The sequence below is a fragment of the Castor canadensis genome, chromosome 15 (genome assembly GCF_047511655.1).
Source record: "Castor canadensis chromosome 15, mCasCan1.hap1v2, whole genome shotgun sequence".
Classification (NCBI taxonomy): Eukaryota; Metazoa; Chordata; class Mammalia; order Rodentia; family Castoridae; genus Castor; species Castor canadensis.
Genome location: NC_133400.1, coordinates 97,093,099 through 97,113,731, shown reverse-complemented (window position 1 = coordinate 97,113,731; position 20,633 = coordinate 97,093,099). Strand labels below are relative to the sequence as shown.

Genomic DNA, 20,633 nt, shown 5'->3' with positions numbered 1-20,633 from the left:
GTGAGGCTGATGGTTCCTGCAGCCTGGATAGCCACTTCCTGTGGATAGACATATTCAACTATCTGCCTATGAAAACTAGTTCGATATCTCCCCCTGCTGAAAATCCAAGCATGAAAGTGAGTTTCCCAGCCCCTAGCCAGGGGGATGGCTTCTTTGCTGATTGGACAAGAGCTCCTGGAGATGAGGACGTGCATTCTGGCAGCCCGTGGTAAAGGCGGGTTTCATGCCTGGTGGAGAGGATGGGATGAGAAGCCAGAGGGAGCTGGGATTGGATTGTGCAGGAGGAATCAGGAGTAGGTCTACAGCCTCGTGACCTTAGGTTCTGTAAAACAGCGTCAAAGTGCCTATCTCACAGTTTGTATGATGATCAAACACCTGGTGTTGCCTGCCACAGTGATGTTCACTGTGTGTTAGTTTTCTTTGCTTCCTATCCTGTCAAAGACTCTTTCTCCTGTTTCTACACACACTCTTCTTTCTGCTTCTAGTCAGCCACAGCTGTTAGGGGAGAGGCAGTTATGAGAGTTAGTGGAAGAAGTTCTCAGGAAAAGGTGGGTTGCAGTTGAGAGTGGTTGGGAAGGGAAGGAGCAGAAGAGGCATCTCACAGAGCAATGGGAGGACAGAGATAAGTTGGGAAATGGAACTTGATTCGAGATTAGATCTAGGCATGTATTATCTAATGCCTATATGTAGGCATAAGAAACACGATGTTGGAAGATTTTGTTCTTGGCTGAAGATCATAGGATACACCTGCACAAACTTACGTGTTATCAGCCAATCACTCAATGTGGTTTCATGGTACAGCCAGAGACTTGGCAGAGCTGGGGGTCGTGCTCAGTGGTAGAGCACTTGCCTACTATGGACAAGGCTTTGGATTCCATCTCCAGTACCACAAAAACCAACCAACCAAATAACCAAAAGCCCCATGATATTGGTGCTGCTGCTGTCAGTGTAACATCTGCTAGGTTACAGCAACATTTTTATATGTAGGTTTTTTGTTACTGTGTTAGTTGTACAAAGGGATTGCAGTGTGATATTTCTACACATCCATATTGCAGTAACTTTTGGTTGTTGCTATAAGTAGAAGCAGTGCACTCTAAACTAATGATAAAATGTATCATAGAGTAAATACATAAACCAGGACCATAGATTTTCATCATCATCAGCTGTTATGTACTGTGCATAATTGTACACGCTATACTGTTTTATGACTGGCAGTGCTATAGACTTGTGTACACCAGCATCACCACACACAGGCGAGTGTTGTGTCATGCTCTGACATCACACCAGCCATGACATCACTTGGTGATCAGTCCCTTTTTAATCTTATGGGACCACTGTCATGTATGTGGTCCTAGTTTGACTGCAACGCCTTTATGTGGTATCTGTCTATTGGCTAATCTTCTAATTAGAAATGCTTGATTATTGATACCATCTAAAGAGAGGTAGAGGCGCAGTCTCTTGTCTTATACAGTCTACTTATTTAAGACACACTTCTCTTTGTTACTATAATTTGTTTTGTCCCAACAGCCAATTGAGACCTTCGATGATGCAGCACTTGCTCAGAAGGCTAGTATTTGATGTCCCATTATTGAATGAACATGCAAAAATGCCTCTCAAGGTAAGTACAAGCAATATTTGTAATTATTTGATCACCATTTCCTCTATTTCTTGTTATCATATGGACATCTCTTAGATTTAGTGTGTATAATAATTGATACGGGAAATTTCTCTCAATTATTGAAATGGTCAGGTAATTGATACAAATGAGCACATCAACTTGAAATAAATAAGCAATAAAAATCATAGAATCCCTACCATTGACTTGTGTGGAAATAAATGGATAAAAACAAACCACAAAAAATAGATGAATGAAGACATTCTTGGGCTGACAAGCATGGTCATAGTCCTGGCCTCAAATATTATTAACCACTTCAAGAAATAATGAGTAGGTTTTTCAAGTTGGTAATCACATGCCAGGTTCAAAAAAGCATTTCATGTAGTGCAAAGATAACTTCTGTGTATAAACAATTGCAGCTTGTCAGATGGTAGATAGTATTCAGTTCATGAATAATCAAGACTCTGTCCAGCCACTTTCCAAAAATTTCCTGTTCTAATACAGACTCAGGATGGTATGGGCTGTGCACGCAAATTATATGGTAAAGAAACGAACCTTTTCAGGTGACCACATTGCAGTACTATCTAGTAGGTACCCTTTCTCCCCCATGGCCAGCCACTAACAGCATTGTACAAGAAAAGTTCAGAATATACGTGAATCTTTTTTTTTTCAAGGTGTTACACAAAATATCCCTGGATGAATAGCAAAAATAACCTTTTTTCTATGGCAATGAGTTTAATAGATCTAGATAAAATAATGAATTAGGAAAGGTAAATTGTATCCTTGCTAAAAAAATTCTCATTTTTACAATTTGCATCATAAAAGGAGGTCCTGTCCTGAAAAATTTCCTCAGGACAAATGAATGAAAAGATGCCAGAAAAAACTGTAGTATCACTTTCTTGTGCTTTTGTAATAAGTCTTTTACATTGTATGTTACCCCAAGGAAATTAAACCTCAGTTTTTCATCATTTGAGATTCCTAAGTTGCGTGTGTGCATATACCATTTATAATTAAAAGGGAAGCCAAACAAGAAGAAATATTTCATAGTAGTCTTAATCACAGTAATCTTTGTAAGTGTATTTCCTCTTCAGATGTAGAAAAAGAGAGTCCAAATATTTGTAGCTGACTCATACAGATTATTTTATGAACTTGGCAACTATCGATTGAGAATAAATTTTCTAGAAAGCTACCAAATAATGGAAAATTCTATCCTTATCGCTCACATAGGTGTAAACCCAGAAACCCATCTCTAGCCAACAAAGAAATGCAGAGTAGGAAATGACCCAAGTAGCGTAGGTTTGGTAGTTTGCTATAGAAGTAAGTTTAGAGGCAAATCATCCAGTGTGGTAGTTGAGGAAGAAGAAAGGGAACAGAAACAGTCACAGACATATGCTTCCCTTATTGTGTCTCTGGGTCATCCCAATATCAGTCCCTTCATTTTATGCATGGATTCCCAGAGACAACAATTCACACAGTTGTGAGTAAATGCTAGTAAAGAAAGTAAAACTGTGGGAAACACGGTTATCTAAACAACCTCATAAAGAATGCTGTTTGGGACGTCATTTGTAAGGCTGAACATTTGGTTCTTGTATTCCAATCAGTGTTAAGTTTAAAGAGATGTATTATGCAAGTAAGTGCGTTTTCCAAAGGATCCCATGTGAGTTGGAGGAGGTTCATTGCAGTTGGTCTTGGTTTAGCCTTAGAGTGTCCTAGGAGGGGAAATGCAAATGGAACAGGTGCCTTAACCTCATGACTTTTGTCATTGCTTCCCACACAGCTGCTGACAAACCACTATGAAAGGTGTTGGAAATACTACTGCCTGCCTGGGGGGTGGGGCAACTTTGGGGCTGCCTCGGAAGAAGAGCTGCACTTATCGAGAAAGTTGTTCTGGGGCATTTTTGATGCCTTGTCCCAAAAGGTAATTTGGTGTTTTACGGATTCATCTGTGTCGATAAAATAACAAAAGCTGCATGTTCTTGGGAAGATAATATTTGTAGTGGAGTACAACCTTTACTAGTCAAGACTTTGTGTAGCTTCATTGTTTTTCTCAATGTAACTATGATTGTGAAATGGGCTTTGTATCGAATCTTCAAGATCATCGTGGTAGCTCTTTCTCTGTGATCATAATGCTGTTTCTGAATTGAAAATAGCTCAGCCTTCCAGGAACTAGAGAAAAGGTTAGATCAAAAAGAATTAACCTAGAAGGTAACACCCACGCACAGGAAATCAATGTGAGTCAATGCCCTGTGTAGCTATCCTTATCTCAACCAGCAAAACCCCTCGTTCCTTCCTATTATTGCTTATACTCTCTTTACAACAAAATTAGAGATAAGGGCAAAATAGTTTCTGCTGGGTATTGAGGGGGGGAGTGGGAGGGGGTGGAGTGGGTGGTAAGGGAGGGGGTGGGGGCAGGGGGGAGAAATGAACCAAGCCTTGTATGCACATATGAATAATAAAAGAAAAATGAAAAAAAAAAAAAAGAAAATAGCTCAGCCTTTCAGGCAATTCAGCACATGGTTGATAAGTTTTTAGTGCAGTTGGGCTTATTTTGGACTCAAACTCTCCCTAGATACTTGGTTAGTCTTAGAAGGTCTGAAGAAACTTTATAAAATCTAAGAATATAGAATATAAGACCCTATAATATTGGAACAGTCCAGTGGTCTACTGGAACCTGTGCTCAGTCTACTTTGTGTTTGTGGCCCTCCCTTGTCGTTGCTGTATTTATAATGGATAGTTCATGTATCTTCAGGTGACTAGAGGACAGTAATTTCAGAGAAAATGAGAACAAAGTATTTGGAAGGCTTAAACTATCAAAATCTACTTGAATTCTGGTAGAGAGAGTTAGAGCTTTGCAGTAGTGCAGCCACAGGTTTTCTGTGTGATAGGAGAAAGTTTATCTGGGAGCTTGATTTTGGTGCTTTTCTTACTGAATTTCCTTAGGTAATCTGACAGTCCTTTTAAAATAATGTGTAAGTATTTTTAGATGCATTTACAATGTTAATTGTTTAAAGTGAGACCATTTAAATAATTATATTTGATTTTTAAAAAAATTCTACAACTACCAATTTAACTAATTATGTCATTAATGTACAAATGCCTTTTCCCAGAAGTTTTTTTATTATATGTATATCCTGGAGAACTTTTTCCCAATATGGAATTTTATTTTTCCTGTCTTTGTGATGCAACACAGTTCAGTTAAAATTCTCACTCTTTGGAATGTGATCCTTTTAATATCTTGCCTGGATAGTCATTATAATGTGGTACAGGAATAACCTATGAGTAACTGTAAGGGAGAGAGCCTTCACTGACTGAAATCATGTCTGTATTGTAAAGATATTTGGTGAGGAATAGTATGGGGGACTGAACTCAGAACCTCAGGCTTGTTAGGCAAGTGCTCTACCACTTGAGCCATACTCCAGTCCTTTTTGCTTTTAATTTGTTTTTCAGATAGGGTCTCCAAGCTTTTCCTTGGGTTGGCCTTGGACCAAGATCCTCCTACTTCCTCCTCCTGAGTTACTGGGATTACAGGCGCCATAAAGACATATTATAAATTTAGAATATTCAAGCTTATTTCTTTTCAAAAGTGGAAAAATGCACTTTTGAAAAGCAAAGATGTTATTGTCTCTAAGGTGGACTTTGCTAAACCTAGCTATAACATCTCTTGTGTGTGCTGGACTCCAGAATGCTTTTTCCAATTACTAGAGAAAGAATCTCTAAGCAGTGAGGTTAGCCCAGGAAAAATGCACAGTGGCCATGCCGACAGCTTTTTCTGTAGAGACATACGGTGATTTTTTTTCCCTTTGGTTCTCCTTTTTTTCTTTGCAGAAATATGAACAAGAACTTTTCAAACTGGCACTGCCTTGCCTGAGTGCAGTTGCGGGAGCTTTGCCTCCAGACTACATGGAGTCAAACTATGTCAGTATGATGGAGAAACAGTCTTCCATGGATTCTGAAGGGAACTTTAACCCACAACCTGTAGATACCTCAAAGTACGGACTTTTCTATTGCAGCAGTTTTTATTGTAAATGGTGTGTGAAGTCTGAAATTAAAGAAGGTACTGAAGTGAACTTTCTCTAATACATGCCCCCTTTGAATTGGTATCCTTTTCATAGGAGTTCCTTTAGTTTACCAGATGATAGGAATAATAATAATTATAATTATTATGGTAATATCAGAAATAGATGAGATGGACCCTTTAGGATACTCATAAACACATAAGGAGTCTCTGTACATAACCACACAGTGAGATCTATCACAATGAGAATTAAGAAAGCCTACACTAGCTACATTGTTAGTTATCAATTATACAACCAACCTCTGTGTAGCATCTTTACCTTAGGATGATCCCAGCATGCAATGCAGTGCTGTTTTTATGCATGACTGGGAATTACTTCATCCCTCACTACATCTCAGCCAGACCCAGTGTTTGGGTGAGGGTCAGCATTATAAGGCGTTGAGATTGAAGGAACAGCAAGTGGAAATTGTTGTGGAAAAAGAAACATGGAGTTAGAATGCAGCTTGACAACCTTAATTCTGAGACTTCTTAGGCGTTCTTAGTTGCAGAAGTGTTGTGCAGTTAGGATACTTCAGCTGTTCAAAGTCTCAGCATTTTTTTCTTTTACTGATGTAAGTAGGGCCATGGTTCCCACTTGAAAGGAAATTTGCCTCTTGATGCTACATTATTTTACTGAAATCATGGTGACTCAGTAAGGTCGGTTAGCAAGGAGTCAGGTGATGGTTAATATCCGCTGTTTCTGAATTTACTTGAAATTCAACTTTGAGGCTCCAGAAGAGCCTCAAGTTGGTTCAGTCTCCTAACCGGATTAGAATTCCAACCCAAAAGGCACACCATTAATCTGATAATGCCTAAAATTACATGTCGGGTACTTGATAACAGTCCTGTGAGAAAAGAGTCTACCCCTCAGTATTATCTTACGTGATCCGTCCTTTGTATTTCTTCCAAAGTAACTAACCAAAACATCCCAGGTTCACATGCCTATCTGGGTAAGTATGTGTGTGGTTTGCTAACATACAGTGTAATCCAGGATTTTCAAATGATATCAGAGCAATGTCATGGTTCCAGTGTTAATTAAATCCAATTAATAACAAGTCTTTGACATGTATATTAATGTACTCAGGCTTGCCTCTAGGGGAACTTCCTAACAGGTATAGGTTTATATGGTGCTATCAATACCTTCTACATAAACGTGCTTTTTATGTATTGCATCTTAAATATGTGTATGCCACTTCCTATCTGATTACTACTGGAAAAGAACAGAAAACCATCTCATTTTCCCAGTTTTTTTTTAAGACTTATGTTCTGAAAGTTAACTGCTTTAACAAATTATGTTCATGAACGAAGGGAATTATATGTACATTTAATTTTCTGCTCATAGATCTATTTGATATCCCCAATTCTTACATTTGCCATAAGACTTAGTCATCTACTACATATGCTTGACATCTCTTCAAGGGATTAAATATTTATTTAAACCTAAAAGGAGTTAAGAAATGAGTTGGTTACTTACTTTTCCCTTTAGCCAATGTCAGTAACATTTATTATGTTATCTATAGACCGTTAATATTTGAAATTACTAACACATCACTAGACATATGTCATTAATTTAAAAGTGTCACAGGTCCAATTTCAGTGGTCTTTTGTCCATTTATAGTTGTTGGAGAAGAGACAAGACAAAAAGAGAGAAGCACTTCACAGAAAGAATGTGGGAGAGAAGTGTGTCTCTAAGCTTGTTGAATTTAACCATGTCTTGACTTAGGGTTTATTTTCTTTTATGTATAACCTGTTGTCCTCATCTTCGAATATATTTTAATTAATATTATGTACATTTTATCATATTAAATCTTTTATATTAGCACACAATAAAAGACTTGTCAATTTAAAAGCAGATAGAACATTATCCGCTTGACTTTTATATTGATCTTAAATATGAAGAAGTAATATTTTGTTAAAATTATTTTTTAACAGTTATACATTGAATGGGATCTAAGCATTCATAAGCTGTGAGTAAATTATTAATATAATTTCCTATAAATTGTGTAAAAATTAAGCTTTTTTCTTTTTTTTTATAGTATTATAATTCCAGAGAAGTTGGAGTACTTCATTAACAAATACGCAGAACACTCCCATGACAAATGGTCAATGGACAAGGTAACGATCAGAGTATCAACTTCTAACGTAAGGAGGCCACTGCTTACATATAGCTGCTCATAGCAACTTTCTCTTTTAATGGGGGAGCTTTGTATAAATTAGGAAAGAATATTTAATTACAATTTCCTAATACAATTAGCTAGTTCTGTCATAGTGCAAGGATGACGCACGTATGAGTAGGAACATGTCCATAAAAAACACAGTATTAAGACTTCAAAAGATTGATTAATTAAATCATGAATAGAGCTTCTAAATGTATTATTCATGGGGTAAAAAGTAAGAATCACCAGGAGCTTCAGGAGGAGGTAGTGACCCTAGTTCAGAATTCACTTTTTAAGTGAACTTTGCTTTTGTTTGTAGCTTTATATTAGATGAAAAATCTTGAACATTCTTAATAAGCTTTAATAATTGTTTGCCCTTCTGTTCTGCAGTTCTCTAAGAATTGATTGAATCAGCCAGATGAGATGGTTTCTTTTGTTTTTAAGAACAATTCAAGCGAGAAAACTAAGGCACTTAGTCTCTGAGATTATTCCCACTTGCCCTGAGATTTTCTAAAGGAAGCATCTTACCTGCACACTCACGTTTAAGTTGAGCTTAGTTTAATTTGAAAGAGGGTGGTGAAAATTGGTTTGTTAGAGAAATGGGTTCAAGAAGTTTGAAATGCACACATGCAGATTTGGGGAAATGAAAACCAAACAGTAAGTGTTTCAAAAGAGTGCGATGTCATACAGTAACTCAGTGTCGGCCGTGCTAGATTTCACATGATAAGTTTCACCCTGTGCTCTAGCCAGTCAGTCCCTACTCCCCGGCCCTGAGCTATTCTAGTCTAGTTACAAAGATCCAGAGGCAGACAGAATGACATAGGGAAACAGCAATATATCCAGTTGGGTAAAATAATGTGGGAAGAATATGCGGAGAGGCAGATGGATGTAGTAATAGGCAGAAAAGCACTCTAGGAAGCTCCTGAGTTGCATGCTCACACAATTTTGTTTAACATAAACATTTTATAGACATGGATCATAGGTGGGAGGGACCCCAAGACATGTCGGGATAAATAACCCCAGGGCTTTGCATTTCTCGGCCTCCTTCTAGGGGAATTTTTTCTTGCAATAATCACAGACCTCGGTCTGTTTTGGGAAGACAAGGTTCTCTTTATCTCTGGATAGAGACTTTCTCCAAATGATGACTGCATATAATATCAATTAGGATAGAACTCATTATATGGACTTATGCTGGATGAAAATGAAAACCTTAATCCTTGGTTCATTTTAGGTTTGTTTTATTAACAGATGCTTAAAAACATACAAACTGTAAAATGAATGCATGTAAAACACTTTTTGATGTTTGTATTTCTTTTTAGTTGGCAAATGGATGGATTTATGGAGAAATATATTCAGACTCCTCTAAGGTTCAGCCGTTAATGAAGCCTTATAAACTATTATCTGAAAAGGTAAGGATTTGTTTTCTAAGTTTGTAAACTTTTAATTGTCTGGAAATTTTTTCTTTGTTGTATAATTTCTTATTAAAATATTTTCTTCATTTATTTATTTATTTACTTTGTGATATTTTATTTTTTTTCATTTCTTTTTTTTTTATTATTCATATGTGCATACAAGGCTTGGGTCATTTCTCCCCCCTGCCCCCACCCCCTCCCTTACCACCCACTCCGCCCCCTCTCTCTCCCCCACACCCCCTCAATACCCAGCAGAAACTATTTTGCCCTTATTTCTAATTTTGTTGTATCCTATTATTGTATAAGCAATAATGGGAAGGAACAAGGGTTTTTGCTGGTTGAGATAAGGATAGCAATACAGGGAGTTGACTCACATTAATTTCCTGTGTATGTGCATTATCTTCTAGGTTAATTCTTTTGATCTAACCTTATCTCTAGTTGTTGGTCCCCTTTTCCTATTGGCCTCAGTTGCTTCCAAGGTATCTGCTTTAGTTTCTCTGCGTTAAGGGCAACAAATGCTAGCCAATTTTTTAGGTGTCTTACCTATCCTCACCCCTCCCTTGTATGCTCTCACTTTATCATGTGCTCAAAGTCCAATCCCCTTGTTGTGTTTGCCTTTGATCTAATGTCCACATATGAGGGAGAACATACAATTTTTGGTCTTTTGGGCCAGGCTAACCTCACTCAGAATGATGTTCTCCAATTCCATCCATTTACCAGCGAATGATAACATTTCGTTCTTCTTCATGGCTGCATAAAATTCCATTGTGTGTAGATACCACATTTTCTTAATCCATTCGTCAGTGGTGGGGCATCTTGGCTGTTTCCATAACTTGGCTATTGTGAATAGTGCTGCAATAAACATGGATGTGCAGGTGCCTCTGGAGTAACCTGTGTCACAGTCTTTTGGGAATATCCCCAAGAGTGGTATTGCTGGATCAAATGGTAGATCAATGTCTAGCTTTTTAAGTAGCCCCCAAATTTTTTTCCAGAGTGGTTGTACTAGTTTACATTCCCACCAACAGTGTAAGAGGGTTCCTTTTTCCCCCGCATCCTCGCCAACACCTGTTGTTGGTGGTGTTGCTGATGATGGCTATTCTAACAGGGGTGAGGTGGAATCTTAGCGTGGTTTTAATTTGCATTTCCTTTATTGCTAGAGATGGTGAGCATTTTTTCATGTGTTTTTTGGCCATTTGAATTTCTTCTTTTGAGAAAGTTCTGTTTAGTTCACTTGCCCATTTCTTTATTGGTTCATTAGTTTTGGGAGAATTTAGTTTTTTAAGTTCCCTATATATTCTGGTTATCAGTCCTTTGTCTGATGTGTAGCTGGAAAATATTTTCTCCCACTCTGTGGGTGTTCTCTTCAGTTTAGAGACCATTTCTTTTGATGAACAGAAGCTTTTTAGCTTTATGAGGTCCCATTTATCTATGCTATCTCTTAGTTGCTGTGCTGCTGGGGTTTCGTTGAGAAAGTTCTTACCTATACCTACTAACTCCAGAGTATTTCCTACTCTTTCCTGTATCAACTTAAGAGTTTGGGGTCTGATATTAAGATCCTTCATCCATTTTGAGTTAATCTTGGTATAGGGTGATATACATGGATCTAGTTGCAGTTTTTTGCAGACTGCTAACCAGTTTTCCCAGCAGTTTTTGTTGAAGAGGCTGCTATTTCTCCATCGTATATTTTTAGCTCCTTTGTCAAAGACAAGTTGGTTATAGTTGTGTGGCTTCATATTTGGATCCTCTATTCTATTCCACTTGTCTTCATGTCTGTTTTTGTGCCAGTACCATGCTGTTTTTATTGTTATTGCTTTGTAATATAGTTTGAAGTCACGTATTGTGATACCTGCAGCATTGTTCTTTTGACTGAGTATTGCCTTGGCTATTCGTGGCCTCTTGTGTTTCCGTATAAATTTCACGGTAGATTTTTCAATCTCTTTAATGAATGTCATTGGAATTTTGATGGGAATTGCTTTAAACACGTAGATGACTTTTGGGAGTATAGACATTTTTATTATGTTGATTCTACCAATCCATGAGCATGGGAGATCTCTCCACTTTCTATAGTCTTCCTCAATCTCTTTCTTCAGAAGTGCATAGTTTCCCTTGTAGAGGTCATTCACATCTTTTGTTAGGTTTACACCTAGGTATTTGATTTTTTTTGAGGCTATTGTAAATGGAATTGTTTTCATACATTCTTTTTCAGTTTGTTCATTATTAGTGTATAGAAATGCTAATGATTTTTCTATGTTGATTTTATATCCTGCTACCTTGCTATAGCTATTGATGATGTCTAGAAGCTTCTGAGTAGAGTTTTTTGGGTCTTTAAGGTATAGGATCATGTTGTCTGCATTTATTGAACTCTTGTTATTTGCAAGTAAATGGATGGAACTGGAGAGCATCATCTTAAGTGAAGTTAACCAGGCTCGGAAGACCAAAAATCATGTGTTCTCCTTCATATGCAGACTTTAGACCTAAAAAAAATACAGTAATATTATTGGACATGGGTCACATGCTAAGGGAAGAAGGCATAGAGGAGGAATAGGGAAAGGCAGGAAACCCAAAATATGAAAGTTTTTGATGTGCCCACTGCAGAGGAACTAATACAGAAACCTTAAGACGACAGAGGTCACTATGGGAGGGTGACCGGGAAGTAGTGAAAAGGTCGGGTAGAGACGAATCAGTTTGGGTTGTAACACACTTGTGCATGGAAGCAATGCTAGGAATCTCTCTCTGTAGCCATCTTTATCTCAACTAGCAAAAACGCTTTGTCTCTCTTATTATTGCTTATGTCTACTCTTCAACAAAATTGGAGAAGAGGGCAGACCAGGTTCTGCCTGGAAGTGAGGGGGATGTGAGGGAGAGAGAGAGAGAGGAATGGGGCGGGGAGGTGGGGGGAGAGGGAAGGGGAGAAATGCCCCAAACAGTGTATGTGGACATGAATAAATGAGTAAATAAACCAAAAAAAATTTTTCTTCATTTATACTAATAAAATTTGCCTTTATTCAACACTTTCATTTCTTCATCTTCTTTTCTGTTTATTTCTTCATTTGAAAGCTGAGGAGTGAGCTATGGGACTCATGGTTGTTAGGCAGGCACTCTGTGTCTTGACTCACACCCCCAGTCCTTTTCTGCTTAGTTATGTTTTTCTGATCTCGTCCTGTGCTTTTTGTTCAGAGTTGGCCTTGGACCATGATACTTCTTCTTCCACTTCTTCAGTAGCTGGGATTATAGATGTGAATGACCACTCCTGGCTTGTTTATTGAGAATAGAGTTTCCCTAACTTTTTGTCTGGACTGGCCTCAAACCACGATGCTCCCAAGAAGCTGTGATTATAGCTGTGCATCACTGCACCTGACCTTCATCTTATCTTTTATCTTTTTCTTTCTGTTCTTATTTTGTTGGTATTTCATTATTTACTCTCTTCTCTCTCATTATTTTTCTTTCCCTTTTGGTTTTTATTCCTCCTCATATTTTAAGGATGTTAGAAAATGTTCTTATCATACTTAAGAGTTTCTTGATGTGGAATGATAACGTAACGTTTAATATGCTTATCATAATGGGTTTTCAGGTATTTCACTTCTGCAAGAGAAAATGGGTTCCTTGATAAGTGAGTGAAAAGTCCTTTCTAGCATGGCACTTATTGTGAAGAGTGACTTCGCTGTTCAGATGGTAGAAAGCCTTCACGCATGGGCCATATGACCTCTGCGCCTCCCCCTCTGTGTTTCTCCTTTCTGGAGCAGGAACTGGGAGGGAAAGGAATCAACCTCTATGCTGTGTCATGAGCCAGATCCCCTCTTGGCAGCCTTAGTCAGACTGCATCCCAGCTTACACTGCACTCTTTAGCATTTGTACTGTCTCTTTTTATTTTTAAATAACTAATGCTAGTTGATTTTTTTTGTAGGGAAGGAAGCCCATTTCAGAACAAAACATTAAATATTTTGATTTTTCAGTTTGGTTCATAACATCCCTGATATTCTTTCTTCCTGTAGGAAAAAGAAATTTATCGTTGGCCAATCAAAGAATCCTTAAAAACCATGCTGGCTTGGGGTTGGAGGATTGAGAGAACCCGGGAGGGGGACAGTATGGCCCTATACAACCGGACTCGCCGTATTTCTCAGACAAGCCAGGTGAGTGGCACGTGATGAAGGAACTGTCCCTGTTCTTTTAAGATAAATTTAAGCCCCATGTGGTAACACATCTGTAGACCAGCTACTCATGAAACTGAAGCAGGAGGATTACGTGGGCCCCAAAGTCAGAAGCCAGCCTGGGCAACATAGCAAAACACTGTCTCAAAATAATAACAACAATAGCAGCAATAATAATAATAATGATTTATTTATTTTATTGACTTATTGGTTGTTTCCAAACAAAAATTTGGAAATTCTGAAGACTAACAAAAGTTAGAAGATAGAAAAAAAGGACTGTGTTACTTTACCTTTAGTTTTAAATGAGATTAAATTGTGAATAAAGTACTTGCGTTTTGGGATCAAGTCCTACTTTTCCTGGCCAGTAAAGACAATGGTACTCAATGCTTATGTCCTGATACATGGCTGACAGTGTGCTCAACTCTACAGTTGGGTTACCAGTAGAACTTTCTGCTCACTTCAGTCAGAATGAGTGCTGGTTCTTATGGAACAGTGGGTGATCAAAGTCTGGGGTTACCGATCCAGACCCCATGATGTTCCATGCAGGCGGGCTTGCACACCTGAGCACCTGTCAGCTGATGAAGGAGATACATAACCATGCAGGTAGAACACAAATTCAGGGCTGGTGGGCCACATCAAAGAATTTGATCAATGTAGCAAGAATCAAGCCCATCCTACGGCTTCATGTTCAAGGTGGCAAGAGGAAGACTTAGCCCTGACCTAGAAAAGCTAGGGTTCAAGGTTGGAGCCAAATACCAGCCATTAAAATTCAGTCACTAGGATGCTTGAGCTTCTCACCTGTAGCCCTTTCATTTCTCCGGGAGGAAAACCCGTTATCATCCCTCTTCTACCTCCTCAGACAGCTGTGAATTTATTTTATACAAAATATTGTATTATATTAAATATAATCCTTAAATATAAATATCCTTTTGATAAAATGAGGGTGCTAAAAGCATGTGCTTCACATGCTTCCCATTTGAAATATGCTTTTAAAGAAATTCTGTTCTGACTTGGGCCTATCTCTCACTACGTTCTCTGAGGTAAATGTTGAATGCATGAAGACTGTAGGAGCACATCTTACCTACTTTTCATGTACCTTCACTTTTCTAACTGCACCATTTTTAATCTGTTTCAACAAATGTTGAGCAAAACTATATTCAAGGCAATAAGAATACAAAGATGAGATCCAGGCTGATCCTAAAGACTGAAAAAATGGCCCTAGAGAAGGTCAAGTTAACTTGCTATAGCACAGAATGGTAAAGATTAGACTAGTGGAGTGGTGTGGGCAGGGTACCACACGGTGTGGACTAAGAAATGACCTTTTTTATTTTTCTGTAAGGTGGATAGCAAATAAATTTCTACACAATGGAGGTGATTTTCAGTTTTATCAGGAAAATTAAGAATCTCCCACTTCCATTAACAGCAAAAATTATGTTTTCTAGTTTTAAATTGTGGATGTTGTATGTAGTTCCTCTTTCCCTTTGTCCTGTCACTTTTTTTGTCACGTTGAGTTCTCAATAGATTCTGTTAATCAGAATCTATTGAGAATCTTTGTCTCAGTCATCGTCAAAGTGACATATGTGGATTATGATATCCATTCTTAGGTCCTGTGTGTTTTCATACACAGCGATGCTGTCTCTGCATGTGGCATAGTTTGTAGGTGAAGAGGGAAGGCCCTAGACTTACACTACTTGAACTTAAATCCCAGGACCAGACTTTGAAGTACCATGACCTCTAAAGAGTAAAAAAAGACTATTCCTACTATCTCAGAAATGGGGAGTAGAATGTAGCAGATGCCACAGACTTATCTATAACCCTTGCTCCCTTTTTCACTCAAACATTCTTAAAGCACAAATCAACATTTGGAATGTTAAAACAGAATGTCATTTTTTTAAGACAAGGTATCTTGATGTAGCCCAGGCTGGCCTGGAACTCGTGATCCCTCTGCATCAGCCTCTAAGTGCTGGGAATATAGGCATGAACCACCATACCCAGCTTTAAATGTCATCTCTTGATTACTAACCTCGTACCGGTTATTTTCCTTTTCAACTATCACCCTGATAAGCTTCTTAATGTCTTCTTTTGCTCTTTGTTACTGACTTCCCATGTGATTATAATGGGCTTTTCCTACTAGGTTACAAACGCTTCTGAATGATCAGTGGTCACTTGTCACAGCATCAGGTTGTAGTGAGGCGTATGGATGGATGAGGGACACATGTCTGTGTCATTCTGGAATCTGATGATCTCAGCACAGTTCCATTGGGGCCCGGCCCCGTCTCCATGGGGCACAAGCAGCCCGGCCCCATCTCCATGGGCACAAGCAGCCCATGGTCAACTTGGCCTGAATGGGTCCAGCCGGCTGGGGTTGAAAACACATCTTTACCACTAAGTAGCCATGTCTGTGAACTCAGGCAAACTGGTCAACCTTTCTATGCTATGCTTTTCTCGTCTTCAAAATGCAACAGATAAGAGTATCTAGTTTCAAAGAAGCTTGTGAGTGTTCTATGTTGTGCTGCTTCTGAGCCACTGAAAGAATGACTGGCTTGCATTTCAGAATTGGGCCTCCATAATTTTTTGTCATTATCATTGTTGTGTGGATGAATGATGTTATTAATATCTTTTGTGTGCCAGGAAGACCACAGGAAAACACGAATCCTGGTTTCAGGAAACTTACCAATTAAGGTTTTATAATTTGCGTATTTGATGCAAACCTAAGGGCATGAATGATGCCAGTAACAAGTTCATAGAATATGTGAAAGTATATTATATGCAGACTGGCAGAGTTAGGAGTGAGGAGAAGGTAATAGAAAGAGGTTAAAGAAGAATTTGACTGCTCCCATTTGGTGAACTCTACAGATAGCACAAAGGGCATTTCCAACATTTCAAGCCCTTCTTTACCCTCACACTCCAATTTCTTCTATTGAATTCTCTTTTTTCAGTATTGCTGGTATAAGTTAGAAACCATTTAAGAAAATGAACCTAGGACTGAAGGAGATGGGAATGAAAGTGTTACCCACATAATACATAAATACAAGCTAGGATTGGGAGGGCAGAGGCTGGTTCATTCTTTCCTTCCACATATGTGTTTTGAGAATATGTTACACGTCAGGCATTGTTCTAAGCTTCTCAGATCAGTGAACAAGATAGACAAAAATCTGTGCTCTTATGGAGTTTGCATTCTAATGGTGAAGAAACAATTAAGTTAATTGTATACTCTGCTAGAATGTGATGTGGATTATGGAAATAAGAGTTTTGAGGGAAAGGTAGACTGGGGGTGTAGAGGAAGAGCTGGAATGTGTTTGGAAGTGAGTTGCAATTTTAATATGGAGTTAGTTTTCAAGGTCAGTATCTTTGGCAAGATTGCTAAATACAGACCTGAAAGAGGTGAGGGACTTCTGCAGATTTGGAGGAACAATGTTCCAAACAGTGTACGCCTGTGATGTGTGAGTGTGACTTGTGTGAGTGAGGAGAGCAAGGATGAGGAAGGTGAGGTGGAGCCCCATGAGCAACACAGAGCCTGCAGAGATCTTGGGCCAGTCATACAAGACAGTGGACCATGGGTGCCATTTTAAAGACTGTGATAAGTGATTTGGAGTTAGAATCACTTTCAAAACTTGAGTCTCTTCTTTACTACTACAGGGTGCACTGTAATGTATGACTTTTTAGGTTAATTTCTCAAGGTACTCTTTTTCTCATTTTAAAGTGGCAAAAAGTAATGCCACTTTCAGAGGCATTGGAGGTGATTGAATGAAGTCATCTATGACTTTTGCTCAGAACAACCACTCACTTGGTAGTTGCTGTTGTTTATATGAGTGCTAATAAGTTTAGAGTTAATGTTGAAGTTTATGGCTTTTTTAAACAGGAAATAATTTTTAACTTATATATGCCCAAGTTCATTAAACAAACACTACTAGATTTCAAAGCATAGACAGACCCCATCACAATATTAGTGTGAGACTTCAATACCCCACTATCACCAATAGATAGGTCATCCAGATGAAAAAATCAACAAAGATACCTCAGGATTAAATGACACCATACACCCAATGTGCTTAATAGACATCCAGATGGCACATATTCTAGAACATTGTATAAGACTTGGCCAGTTTTCTGATTTCTATGCATTTGAAGAAGAAAAATGTAATAAAAAACATAAAAGGGACCTGTTCCTGAAGGAACAAATATTTGCTTCCATTCTTAAACTCGCCATAAGAACTTAAAGATAGAACTATATGACTTTCAGTTATATAGGGAACATGTCTAAGAGGAAAGGAAACTACATTTTAAAAACAAATGAAGGTCTTGAGATGAGCTCTAGTTTATTAATTTATTTGGTGACATTCACAGAGCCAAATACTGTTTTTTTATCAGTTTTAAGATGCACATAGGCCATATTTTAATATCTGTGAGATCAAGAATCATTTGATAAAACCCTAAACTTGGTATCAGCTGGCCTGTGCCAAGCTCTGGGAACATGAGATGAATGAGTCTTAGCTCCTGCCACAGATTATTATGGTACAGTGATAGGGCTTATCACTTAACAATAACAAAATCGTCTTTTGAAATACAATTTGGATGAAATAGTGTAAGGTGGATCAGAGGATGGTGAGATTGAGACAGAAAGACAACTCCTTAGGAGCTTAAACAAGCAGAAATGCTAATTTTCAGAGTTAGAGCAAAGATAGTAGGAAAGGAGTACACTTCACATTGAACCTCACACTTGCTTGGGTTATGCAAACCTAAACCTCATCTTAGTCTAGTGATTGTATCACACATTGTGTTGTCGGAGGTCCTGAGTGAGGTGAAGCCCAGAAGCTGGGGTTCAGTCAAAACTAACCAGAGACCTGAATGTCTCTCTCGAGCTCATTGTTATCTGTAGCACGTTGGCCTTTTATTTCACAAGCATGGATTTGTGCTATATTATATCTTTTCTCTTTAGGCTCAGAGCCTTTCCCATGAGAGCACATACCCAACTGTGGAATATACCCAGAAAACTTCAGATTCATAGGCAGGACCTCAGCTTGTTTCTGTGCCTTTGAGAGGATAAGTAAGTGCACAGGATGAGAATGAGGCTTTCTGAAAGCTAAGCCAAGGAGATACATTTCATTTTTTAAAATGTGCAACTTAGAAACTAACGTCTTCTGTCGTCCAGGATTTCCTAGTCAACCGATGGATACCATGTGATCTGCTTTCAGAATTAGAAAGCTGGTTCTTTTTTGCCTAGCCTTTGACACACCAGGACATTTGTAAATACTCCTTTGAGTCACTATTGTTTGGCTGAGAAAGGGACAATTTCATTGCATCTAAATAGGATTTGTAAGAAAGTGAAGAATATAGTGATCCTTTGCGTAAGGGAACATGGTGGAATTTGGAATTCATTGTGCAACTTGTTGAATTATGATTATTAATTTTGGGGGATTTCTCATCCTTAAGATATTAGGATGAACTGTTTAATCATAGGTAATTGTCAGATACCCAAATAGAATTTAATCCCTGGATATATCTTTGGACTCATTTTGCGTAGATATTTGCTGCTTTTGTCAGAGAAAACATTGTGTTTGGAAATGTATTTGCCTTATGTTACTAACGTGTCAATTAAGTCTCTCTGCAGGTCTGCAGGGTTTGAGATGTGGCATTGATTTTTTTAATATAAATAATCTAGGTTTCTGTTGATGCTGCCCATGGTTACAGTCCCCGAGCGATTGACATGAGCAATGTTACACTGTCCAGAGACCTACACGTGAGTTACTTATTAACAAATACTGTCTGTTTTATTTCTAGGAAGCATAGCATCGTGACAGTTTCCTGCATGTATTTTGTACCATGAATGGTTTGAGCCTGGTGATCATATAATGGGACTATAGAGTTCATAGCAATTTTGTGGTCTAGCTTTTTAGTACCTTAAAAGTTGACACAGTGAGTCCCCTCTGGTCTGTAGTTTCACTGCCTGGTGGTTCAGTTACTCCTATCCAACTGTAGTCTGAGACATTAAGTGGAGAGTTTCAGAAAGAACCAACTCATAAGGTTTAAATCACATTCCATCCTGAGTGGTGCAATGCTGCTCTGTCCCACCCTGGGCGGGAACCATCCTCTGTCCTTCCCTTAAGGACTTAGTGGCTGTCTGGGTTATCAGTTCCTCTGGCATGGTATTGCCATGCTTTTGTTAAAGGACTGTTATTTTACTAATGGCCCCAAAGTACAAGAGAAGAGATGCAGTGAAGGTCCCAGGAGACAAAACACAGGACAAATCAAGTCTGGCACTACATGACAAGGGTGCAGGACACATGGGACATAGAAGACTGATTCCTGTTCCATGTTTCAGCCATCCACTGGGCATCTTACAAAGTATACGCAGAACAAGAGAGACTACTGTTCAACCTTTGCAAGGATGCTTAACATGCTTTCCTTAGGACTGATCCCCTGCAAATGCCCAGTGTAGCTAGCTAGCTATATATAAGAGGAGTAAACATTTAACAAGGCTCTGCCCAAGATTCACCTTAATTACTCATTAAAGAATGTGTCTTTTAGATTGTCCATCCAAATAAATTGGTGGTATTTGGCTTGCTCCATCACAGCCTCCTTTGTCACTAAGGAATCTACTTTGGAATGGCTGATTTGAGTGAGAGATAAAACTTGTATCCTCGATCATACTTAGTAGGTCAATATGATACAACTATATCCAAGAGAAATAAAGATATAAATATGAATTTTGTGCATGGTTGAATTGTTTGGTTTGCTCTTTGTCATTGTTCCTGTAAGGATGTAACATAGTAAACTTAAATATCAAAGGTAAAAAGAGCCATAGGGGTGATTTTACCAAAATCCACAAAGCCACAGAGAGGGTAATGTGGCTTGGTCAATGTCTCTCACCCAGTTTGATCAGAGAACGACTTGGAAGTAAAATATTTAGACTCTCCAGCTAACATTGTTTTGCATTCATTGCTTAATAAGGTTTGCATTGTCCTTTAAAGCTTTGGAAATTAAAATAAGAAATTATAAATAAGAATATTTTATGCTTAAATCCAGAGTTATTTTGAAGTTCCATTACTGAATTAAGAAAATGTGCACATATATGTATATGTGTGCATATGAATATATATACATACACACATATCTGTGTGTACATGTATGCATTTAAACATTTTGAATAGCAGTGAGCACGCCTATCAAAGTTCCCTCTTCTGCTTGCTGACTGTGGATTTTCATAAATCAGTAAAATTCTGTGGAATTCAAATTCCAATATGAGAG

The 20,633-nt window shown here is 38.3% G+C and overlaps 1 protein-coding gene across 13 annotated transcripts in view; it reads left to right on the top strand.

Annotated features, from left to right (window-relative positions):
* Window positions 1-20,633, top strand: part of Ryr2 (ryanodine receptor 2) — a 591,935-nt gene that overhangs the window by 433,676 nt on the left and 137,626 nt on the right. For 12 of the 13 annotated variants that reach the window (XM_074056805.1, XM_020157460.2, XM_074056803.1 and 9 more), the window contains 7 exons: window positions 1,528-1,618; window positions 3,393-3,533; window positions 5,441-5,604; window positions 7,706-7,784; window positions 9,145-9,234; window positions 13,230-13,367; window positions 19,048-19,125. In XM_074056805.1, coding sequence (XP_073912906.1) covers window positions 1,528-1,618; window positions 3,393-3,533; window positions 5,441-5,604; window positions 7,706-7,784; window positions 9,145-9,234; window positions 13,230-13,367; window positions 19,048-19,125 — 781 coding nt within the window. The remainder of the gene's footprint in view (window positions 1-1,527; window positions 1,619-3,392; window positions 3,534-5,440; window positions 5,605-7,705; window positions 7,785-9,144; window positions 9,235-13,229; window positions 13,368-19,047; window positions 19,126-20,633) is intronic. The other variant, XM_074056802.1, reaches the window with a different exon arrangement.